General features: G+C 38.2%; 1 protein-coding gene across 3 annotated transcripts; it reads left to right on the plus strand.

Annotated features, from left to right (window-relative positions):
* The first annotated feature begins 201 nt into the window (after positions 1 to 201).
* LOC137384295 (serine/arginine-rich splicing factor 2-like) lies at positions 202 to 7,778 on the plus strand. 3 transcript variants are annotated; one of them, XR_010977563.1, is made up of 4 exons: positions 202 to 683; positions 2,202 to 2,512; positions 3,161 to 3,381; positions 6,929 to 7,778. XR_010977563.1 is itself a non-coding variant. In XM_068058125.1 (3 exons), the coding sequence occupies exons 1-2, from the start codon at positions 328 to 330 to the stop codon at positions 2,488 to 2,490; spliced, it is 645 nt and encodes a 214-aa protein (XP_067914226.1). In that variant the 5' UTR covers positions 203 to 327; the 3' UTR covers positions 2,491 to 2,512; positions 6,929 to 7,778. The 3 variants fall into 3 exon arrangements, 1 of the variants encoding a protein (XP_067914226.1); XR_010977562.1 differs by lacking the exon at positions 3,161 to 3,381 and having other exon boundaries at positions 203 to 683; positions 6,929 to 7,054; positions 7,385 to 7,778; XM_068058125.1 differs by lacking the exon at positions 3,161 to 3,381 and having other exon boundaries at positions 203 to 683.
* Positions 7,779 to 8,590: the final 812 nt, after the last annotated feature.

Consider the following 8,590-nt stretch of genomic DNA (forward strand, 5'->3'; position numbering starts at 1 on the left):
ATCGGCTAGAAAACTACAATTCCCAGGAGGCGCCGCGGTTTCTTTCGCGCGTCGGAAACGTAGAATTATTTACAGAAATTAAAAGGGATGATTTAAAATGAAGCGTGCGGGAAAATGATTCTTACTGTTGATCAAATGTTGATAGTTTTATTATATATTTGAGCAGGTATTTTTCTAGGTAAGGATATGCTTCCGGGTCAGGCGGGCGCCATCTTGTGATTGTGGTTGGGTCAGGCGGTGGTTTGTGGCGGGTTTTACGCGGATTCAGCGCCAGCAGCTTCTTTCGATTGGCCGCTGCCAACAGAGTCAAGGCTGATAGAAATAGCGATGAGTTACGGTCGAATGCCACCAGATATTGAGGGCATGACTTCGCTGAAGGTGGACAACTTGACTTACCGCACGTCGCCCGAGACGCTGAAGCGCGTGTTCGAGAAGTACGGTAAAGTGGGCGACGTTTACATCCCCCGCGACCGCTTCACCCGCGAGAGCCGCGGCTTCGCTTTCGTCCGCTTCCACGACAAGAGGGACGCCGAGGATGCTATTGACGCCATGGATGGCGCGGTGCTGGACGGCAGGGAACTGAGGGTGCAGATGGCGCGCTATGGCCGCCCGGCCGAGTCTCATCGGAGAGGAGGCTCGTCTCGCCGGTATGGCGGCGCTTACGGTAGCAGGAGAAGCCGCAGGTTAGTGAGGAGGAGAATTTTCTGCGGCAGACTTAATACTTATGAAAGCCATCCACCGACCTTAACTCAGTAAACTTTTTTTTAGTTAGTCATGAATCATGCGGATGATCGTTGTACGCCGGAACTTGCTTCATGAGTGAGGGTCGACATCAAGTTGGTGCGCATTTAGCAAATCCTAGCCGTAGAAATTTGACTAGAAAAGGCAATGATCTTGGTTTGAATTTCAAAGTAAAAGGCTAGGAAGGGTTTTTGAGTAGTCTCAATAGTCTGTCTTTGTCCCTACTAGATACACATTTTCCATTTAACCTTTTATATCTGTAGTGTTAGCTAGTAGATATCACACCGAGGGAGGCTCTGTTTTCACAGGCTCCAGACGATTATTAAAAGTTGACTCTTTTGTTGCACTTCTTGTGATAAGAATGTGCTCCCTGAGCCTAGCCGTAAAGAATTTTGTGGTATCAATTATCACCCGTACTGTGAACTAACCGTGTAGTTGGGTTCTTTGCTTAACATGTTTTTTTTCGTTTATTCGTGGTTTGTTGTTAAACATTTGAGAGGGAGAAAGAGTTAAGGTCTTTTGTTTTGAGGCATTAGAGGGAAAATTGACTTTAATTGAAAATAAATGTAATAGATATTTTTCAGAAATTAAGCTTGCCCTTTAAATCGATCATACAGTATTGGGAATTTCTTTTGGGTCTCTAATTGAATTTGTAGATATATTTTTAAGTATGTCTTATGCTGTAATCTAGTGTATTCTGTTACACAAGATCCTTTTTTTTGAAGAAACAAGTTTGCTCATCAGGTTTGTATGGAACAATGTACTAATTCATTGTGTAATTCCCTGGTGGAGAGGTGGTATGCTTCCAGGCCGCTTTGGCTTTTGTTCACTACCATTTTTGATTGCTTTCTGTGATAGGGAAGACCATAATTGTAGGTACTGTATTTTCCTTTTTGGGAGTGGTGATACTTAGCTATTCTGCGTTCAGTAATTAAATTGTAGTTAAATGAGAAAACTTTGTGACTAGATTACATCACCGAGACTTAATAGTTTTCCTGCATCGATTTCCTTCTGTGACTAGGTTTACAGGTTTTAATATAAACCAAGTGGAGTGGAAAGCTTTCTGTTACGTTGAGTTTAATGAGCTTAGCTGAACTCAAAAGCTGCTACTGGATTAGGGAAAGACTGCAGAGAAATATTTAACAGTGGCTGTTTGAGAGTATGCGCACATGGATTTCAGATAGAGGCAGGTTCATCCTCCTCTGCAGCATTTTTCCCATGGTTGCATATCCTGCCAATACATATTTGTGAACCACATAGACAAGTTAAAGATGGCAATTCAGATAAAATATTGAATGGTGACTGTCGCCTATGGAGCTGTGCAGCTTCAGGAGGGTTGGAAATTTGCAAACAATAGCGGTGTTGTCCACATGTCAGTGATGTTTCATACTTTTATTGCTTGTGTTTTTTTTCCCGCTTTTAACTATCTATTGCTCACTAAAGATATCCTTTTCTCTTAGTCCTAGAAGACGACGTCGATCTCGTACGAGATCCAGAAGCCGAACTAGGTCAAGATCTCGGTACAGCAGGTCCAGGTCTCGCTCGTACTCTCGATCTAGATCCCGTTCAAAATCTAGATCTGTTGAAAGATCAAGGTCAAAGTCTAAATCTAAGTCAAGATCTCGGTCCAGATCGAGGTCAAGATCTAGAAGTGGATCTCGAATATTTCAAGGATCTAAGTCAAAATCCAGGTCTAAAACCCCAATTTATTCAAAATCTCCACAGAAAGATGGAATTGAATCACCATAGAAAAGTGGTAAACTGTACCAAAGTGAGTAAATACACTAATGTAGTGCAATTTTTTAGTATCTTTTTATATTGGGTAATAAAGCATATTTGTAGTTTTAGGGAGAACATAGAACTGGGAAATATCTGGATAATTTATCTGTAGTTTTATTAAACTGTTGTGTAACTGTTGAAAAAATATTCTTGATGCAGACTCCTTTAACCCTTGACTTGCAGGTGGAATTTCTGTCATTTGAAGTAATTGTCCCTAACTACCATACTATGCAGTTGATACCTTACATGTTAATCTATGTCAATTTGCACTGCTGTTTGCACAACTGGAACTTACATCCCTGAATACCAATCCAAGATGGGCTGTTATTAAATAATGCTGTGAACCGAGTATTCCTGGTTATGAAGTGATGACTTCACTTTTGATCAGCAACCAGGAGCAAAAATTGTAATTTCCTAAGAGACTGGAGATATTGGCTGAGAATTTGCAAGGTGCCCCACCCAGTTTGAAATGTTAGGCCCCAAGGCAGTGTGATGCTGGTAATTGCTTTCTCCTTCACACCCTTGTCCATGTGCATCAGTGAGAAAAAACAAATTAATTTCTCCAGAGAATAACCTTGCTTTTATAAAAAAACTGCTTACAAGGAATTGTTTACCCTAATTTGCATTTTTTTCTGTTTAGCAGGGGTACTGGCCTGGAGGAGTTGCTGTGCCCAGCAGTGTGAGAGCTGAATGAACAAGCAGTTGAAATTAGAGTTGCTGAAGTCATGCTGCCAAGATGCTGCCTCTTCTGATAATTTGGCTCCTTCACACTTCAGGCACAGTAACTTTTTCAAACCATTTCCTTAGTTGGTCATCCACATTCATGTTTTGAACAACAGAAGTAGAAAGTCAGACAACATGGTAATTCATTATACTTTAAAGAGATAGTGATATCGACACTCTAATTGAGAACAGTACATTGGGACAAAAAACAATGTGTGGTGCTGGTTCCTCATGCTGGAGGGAAAAGAAATGTTAATATTTTATAATAGATTATGTTGATTGGGTAAGTTAATTTGCTAAAGTAGCAATGCAGCATGTTATGCTGAATTAACATAACATCAAATACTTGCTGTTATTTACATGCTTAACTTGTCAATTCATCGAAGATGTTACTCGGTGCTAGTAATTTTCTTGCATATAGCCATTTCTGTTAATGGTAGTAATTGGATAACGAGGATAGTTTAAAGTAACTGCTACAAGAACATTGCATCCATTTGGTTTCAAGATTCTGTTGCATGAATATGCTGTCCCTTAGTGGGCATAACCTTCAATTTTTCAAATCCTGAGAAGTCTCTAACAAAACTCCAGAATGTTTTAGACTTTGAAGAGTTTTTGAGCCTTGTTGCACTCAAATTCTGCTCCCAAGCTTTGCTGTCTTCAGTTTAATGGTCAGTAACAGCTGTTGTCAGAAATGAATGGAATTTTGAAAAAAATTCAAGCAAAACTAGAAACTATTAGAATTACATAGGAAGTCTGTTAGTATCTGAAAAGAGAAAATAATGGTTAATCTTTGAGATTGAGACCATTTGTTAGAATGAACATTATGGCAATTTAACTACCCCCCTCCAAATTTTTTTTTAACCTGCTGTGCTCTCCAATCTGTTGAAGCCAGTACAAAACTGGACAGAAGACATTTAGCGATTAAAATAGATCTTGCAACTCCCTTCGTAACAGCATTGTTGATGTACCTACTCCCCAAGGACTGCAGCGGTTCGAAAACGCAGCTCACGACCACTTTCTCAAGGGCAGTTAGGGATGGGCAATAAATGCTAGCCTCTTTCCCATATTGACTATTCATGGCAATGTCATTTCATTGAATGCCGCTCTTGTCCTCCAGCAGCATGTTTGATCCTACGCTAGGCTGAGCACTGCTCTGAGCCTTTGTATCTAGTGTGCTTTCTGCTCCGCAACCCCCAACTTTTTTTCCCCACTCCCTGTGCAATCCGATCTTCACTTAGAGTCTGCACTCTCTGCTCCTGTTTTCCACGCCACCCATACTTTTTGTTTGCATCTAGCTACCACTGCCCAAACACTTATCAAATTCTCTAATCCAGCAGTGGAACTTTTGTGCATATTACCACAAGACCTTTCTGAGATTTGAGCGCGAAAAAGCAACCTGCAGTTTTGTTGCATTCACTGATTTTAGGGCTTCCTGAGATATTTCCATGCACAATATCCTGATGTATCAATTTTAAAATTCATTTGTTTGGTCCTATATACCCATCAAGAGTTTGCATATTTTAATGCTTTTTAACCACCAAATGGTAAAGCTCAAGCTTTTTCAGCCTTTATAGTGTCTCTAATCTTTAATTAATTTTAGTGGGTTATCTTATTTCAGTTACACAGCTCCTCCCTTTTGAGAAGTAAAATGCAAAGGGTTGTGAAATTACCCTATTTTGAAAGTAAAACATTTTAGTTCTCATTTTAGAATGTAACTTTTTTTTGTTTGGAGTTCAGTTATTCAAGTTTTATATATTTGGAAAAGAAGAAAGTTCTTGGTTGACATTGCAAGTTAATTTTTGTTATTGAATTTTTACATTGCTGACTGCCCTAGATCTATATAATGGTTGAAGTTGCATCTTATCACTGTGACAACAGATTCCACATCATTATGGCCATCTCAACATTTTCTATCCAAAATAAGATTTGAAATTATGTTTGCATTAATTTCTTGGAAAATTTTATGTAAGGTGGGACTTACCTCCATCCGAAGAAAAATCTTATGAACTAATGATTCCATTGTCCCCTGTAATGGTTTCAAAGCTTGTAACAACGAGAATGACATAGACATTTTGGTCTTTAAAATTTGAGGATGCACATTTTCAAATAAGCTCTTCAGATGATTTTGGCACAGCTGCAATTATTGTTCACCCCTAGTTGCCCTGAGAATGTGATGGTAGACTACCTTCAACTGCTCTAATCCTTGTATTAGAATCATAGAATAGTACTGTTGATGCTGCAGTGATGGTGGGTGAGGACTTTGGATTTTTACCCAGCGATGATGAAGGAACAGCTATTTATGTCCCCAAGTCAGAATGCTTTGTGTCTTGGGGATCTTGGAGGTGATGATGTTTCCATGATTTTGCTTCTCGTGTTCTTCAGGGTGGTAGAGGTCATGTGGCAGGTAGGTGCTGTTGAAGTAAGCTTGGTGAGATGATGTACTGCATCCTGTGGATTATATGTACTGCAGTCGCAATACACTGGTGGAGGGATGGATATTGAGTTCACTGGCAAGGGTGCTGAGCAAGCGGATTGCTTTGTCTTGGATAGTGCCACTTTTCTTCACTTTTGTTGTGGCTGCACCCATCCAGGTAACTGGTGAGTATTCCGTCAAGCTCCTGACTTTAAAGTCTCTGATTAATATTACTATTCTATGCCAAATATAGATGTATAAATTCAGCTGGGCTTTATAGCATTGAAATGGTCATACTTAAATGATGGCATCTACAACTTGTAAATTTTGGCCTAAAAGTAAAATAACTAGGAACTACACCTGCACTACAGACTCACATTTCATTCAGCTCAGTGAAAGCAATGATACTATTGGAGCATTCCAAGATTTGGACCGGCATCCATTATCTCTGTATTTGCTCAAGCAGAGAAGTCATTTGACTTTTAAAATTTGTTTTGAGATTGAACATTAATCTTGCGATCTATGTAAAAAAAAAACAAATTATTTGTAGTTAAGTGTTGCTGAAATTGCAGCAAATATCTAACTCTTATTATCTTTTAGAATTTTAGGCATTACTGTAGCACTTCGATTGATAGTAAAGGTGGGGGTATCAAGCGTTGTTTTCTGGCACTTATTGGGGAAAATGTGCCGAACGAAAATTGAAAAATGAAGCTTATTAAGAGTTCGTGTTGAATTGGAGTATTAAATTGCATGGTGCTCTGGAAATGAGAACTACAGTATTTATAATCCATTTGTGTAAAAATTTCATATTCACAAACTTTCAAATACTGTTATTTGTTTTCCATTTAGCATATGCAAAATGCATGCATTTTTAAAGCACCAACTACTTGATGTGGCAAATTTAATTTCTGTTCAAGAGGTAGCCTTATCTTCAGTGAGTCATACATTAAAGCTTAAAGATTTAAATGGTGTAGGATCTTTAATGTTGTTTCATTTAGCTATTCAGATCCAATGCCATGTAACCTGCAAGTTGCTCCAAAAAATCCTTTTAAATGTCAGTTTAATGGAGTGCTGTTTGGGGCAGGTGCACTTTTATTATTCAATTATCCTGTTTTAAAAATAGAAGGAATGGCTTTGGCATTCATCAGGTCAGCCACGTTTTTGGACTGCGTGTAACTTTTACAGTTCTAATAAACATTGTTACTTTGGATATTTTCCACAGTTGTGAAATGGAATGTGCCTTTTAAATTTTAACTTCTCTCTTTGTTCTAGATATTCCAGATATTCTGGATGGCTGGAAGATTTACATTGTAGATGCCTTGCAAGAAATACCATCTCTTGCCATCTGTTTAGATGATGGAGAGACCTTCCTAAAATAAGCAGTGATCTACTTAAAAGGTTATTATAACATCATTGTTTATAATAGGTTTTGTCAGTTTTAAGTTTTGAATTTATATTAGTGTCTGAGAAGGCTCATTATATGTTATGTGCCATCTATGTTGCTATTAAAACTTCTTACAATTTAGTGAAATGCTCGACTTCAGATGCATTTTGGCTTGGATATGTACATAAGGTAAAAAGCACGGAATGTATTTCCAGGTTTTGTAATGTTTCTTTCTGTACACTGAAGTAATTATCTTTTAAATTTCAACTTTGCTTATGTCTTTCTGTTTTTTTTTATTTCAGTCCAATACTAATCTTATTGTCTCATGTATTTTTGTGCACTAGGCGCAGTTGTGTAGCAGTTCTGTAAAGCGGGTTAGCTGTAAGGTGGCGTGTTGCAGTGCAGTGCAGAGTGCTTGGCTGTGTCCTGTATTCTCCTGATTGCTCCTGTAATGATGCCTTGACGTGCAGAAAACATGGCTGTCCAGTAAAATGCCTGTCAGCTGCACCTCCAGAGACGTGGCTGCGTGTAAATTATGGAGCAGGCAGTAAGCACCTTTAGCTACCTTGTTTTTGTACTTGGTAATGTGGTTTATCCATTTATACATGGAACATACTGTTTAGAAAGCTGTTAATTTTGAACTTGATTGTAATTAACAGTTGTATTTGCTTCAGTGCATAAAATCCTGTACAACTTGTATTTCTGTAATGGTATTAAAGATTTTTTTTCTTAGTGTTATTTGTTTTATATTTATGACTATTGCTGTATTTTGAAAGCGCTTATTAAGAATGATGATGGGATATTGACGTAACGTGTGGTTGCGTGATTGAACCTCTGTAAATGTGTGGATGTCTTCAAGTTTTATAAATTGGGTGACTAATTTTTTAACTTACTAAATGAAAACAATTCTATGCAAAACAAACTTAGAAATCCATGCTTAAGATATACAAATTTTTTAATTATCCTGTTACCTGCTCTGAAAATTAGACCTTCCTAGTAAATCTTAAATTTGACAATCTTAGTACTATCTTGGAGCGACTGTATGAATGATCCAGTGTTGCACTGGAAACGTGGTCCAAAGTCTCAGTTAATGATCCTTTCATGTTTATAAAAACCCGGCTTTCTTTATTGCATATTTGTATTTGTTAATGGTTTTTGCTGCAGTGGGAAAATGTCTTTGGTTCTAATTTTAAAAACTATATCCTGTTTCCCATGGAATTGAGTTTTGACAAGAAAACTCAAAATTCAGATGTCTGATCTAGATCTGTTTCAGATTTTAGTTGGAAATCACAATTTGCCACATGTGCTAAGCAGGTCATTAATACATCCTGGAGAGGTAGCTCTTTGGATGGAGCCTCAAGCAATTGTATTCAATCCTGTGTCCCACAAAAGGGAAAATGCAGACCAAGCTGTTGCTGCATTATATGTAATGAATAAATGTTGGGTTCCTAGTGCTTTGGATTCTAGAATGCTTGTATTGCAGAGGGATTGCCATACCACAAGTGGGAATAAATAAACAATTGCGTGTGTAGTTGCTTGAGACTCAACTC

The sequence above is a fragment of the Heterodontus francisci genome, chromosome 26 (assembly GCF_036365525.1).
Source record: "Heterodontus francisci isolate sHetFra1 chromosome 26, sHetFra1.hap1, whole genome shotgun sequence".
Classification (NCBI taxonomy): domain Eukaryota; kingdom Metazoa; phylum Chordata; class Chondrichthyes; order Heterodontiformes; family Heterodontidae; genus Heterodontus; species Heterodontus francisci.